Source organism: Bos indicus x Bos taurus, chromosome X (genome assembly GCF_003369695.1).
Source record: "Bos indicus x Bos taurus breed Angus x Brahman F1 hybrid chromosome X, Bos_hybrid_MaternalHap_v2.0, whole genome shotgun sequence".
NCBI lineage: Eukaryota > Metazoa > Chordata > Mammalia > Artiodactyla > Bovidae > Bos > Bos indicus x Bos taurus.
In genome coordinates this window covers 131660503-131662290 of record NC_040105.1, presented here as the reverse complement: position 1 = coordinate 131662290, position 1788 = coordinate 131660503, and the positions used below count along the sequence as shown (strand labels likewise).

At 48.7% G+C, this 1788-nt stretch overlaps 1 protein-coding gene across 1 annotated transcript; it reads right to left on the bottom strand.

Moving 5' to 3' along the window:
* Nucleotides 1-780: 780 nt before the first annotated feature.
* On the bottom strand, nucleotides 781-1788 carry GPR119 (G protein-coupled receptor 119). The gene has a single exon (XM_027535044.1). It carries the CDS (start codon nucleotides 1786-1788, stop codon nucleotides 781-783), a length of 1008 nt encoding a protein of 335 aa, XP_027390845.1.

The following is a 1788-nucleotide window of genomic DNA, read 5'->3' as shown; positions in this document are numbered from 1 at the left end:
AAACACTCTTTTGAACACCATGAAGCATGGGAAAAGACCAGCTTTAGTATCTATTTCAGGTTCCTACATTTATACAACCTCACTACATAAAATGTCTGATTATATCAGGGAGGGCAAGACTCCTCATTTTATCAAAGCAATCACTATAGTAAGCAGTTACAAAGAACAGAACCTCATTTTTCTAATACTGTGCTGTCTAATCTGATAGCCACTGTCCATGTGTAGCTCTTCAGCATTTGGAACATGGCTAGTTTGAATTGAGATGTTCTGTAAAGGTAAGATACACAGTAGACTTCAAAGATTTAGCATGAAAAAAAGTATGATATTTTATATTGATTACAGGTTGAAATAATAAGTTTGAGGTATATTGAGGCAAATGAAACATTAATTTTGTCTGTTTCTATTTTTACCTTTTTAACATGACTACAAGAACATTTAAAATTACATAGGTGGCTTGCAATAGATTTCTATTAGACAATGCTGTTTTAGTGCATTCAAAAATAAGATTTGAGTTTAAGCATCTTTCCAGTAGTACACTTGTTGCTTTAAGTAAGTATACCTGTATAGGAGAAACACACTCATTGCAAAAGAAGGGCAGGGAGGAATGGAGATTTGCAAATGGGGAAGCTGCTTATAGAGGGTGAGGGGGTGCAGGGGTACAGGGGGTGGTCAGTTGCCAGAAGCAAGTGCTCTCTTTCCCCTATAGCTCTATCTGATCTCCTAGTTGGGGCTCTGCGAAGCCAGGGAGAGGCACTTTGAAACTGGTCTGCCTTTACCATCTTAGCCTTCAAGCTCTGAGTGGGACATGGTGGTGATGTAACGCACACTTTCCCTGCGCCCCTCTGGACCCCCATCCCTGGCCGAGAGAAGAAGAAGGCATGCGGCGAGCCACTTCTTCATAGCCAGGGCCATCTGGGAGAACTGTTGCCGCACCTCCTTCTGCCAATAGGCATAGATGAGTGGGTTGAGCAGGGAGTTGCCCACACCAAGCAGCCACAGGTACTGCTCCAGCACCAGGTAGAGGTGGCACTCCTGGCAGGCCACCTGCACAATGCTCGTGATAAGGAATGGGGACCAGGACAGAGTGAAGCTGCCAATGAGAATGGCCACCGTGCGCACAGCTTTGAAGTCACTGGGGGTCCGTGGGGGCCGGTGAGCCCTGGCCAGGGCTCCCGCATGCTCCGTGTTGCGGATCTGCTGGCTGTGCGTGGAGGCAATCTTGAGTATGTCACAGTAGAAAAAGACAAAGAGCAGTAGGGCTGGAAAGAAGCCGACGCAGGAGAGGGTCAGCACGAAGCGCGGGTGAAACACAGCGAAGAAGCTGCAGGACCCCTTGTAGGTGGTCTGCTGGAATCCATGGATCCCGAGGGGAAGGAAGCCAATGAGGTTAGACACCAACCACAGCCCGGCAAGGCAGGCCCCGACCATGAACCCATTCATGATTTGGAAATAGCGGAGGGGCTGCTTGATGGCAAGGTACCTGTCAAAGGCAATCAGCATGACCGTGAGGACAGAGGCGGCTGCAGAAGAAGTGACAAATGCCATCCGAAGTCTGCACAGCGTCTTCTCCGTGGGCCGAGCCGGGCTGGAGAGCTGGTCTGTGACTAGGCCAGAGATGGCCAGGCCAAGCAAGGCATCAGCCACAGCCAGATTCAAGGTGAAACAAAGACTGATGCTGTCATTCTTGAGGATCAACGAGAGTACCGCCATGGCCACGAGGGCATTAGCAACAATAATGAGGGAGGCCAGGACAGCAAGGATCACTCCAAATGAGACAGATGATTCCAT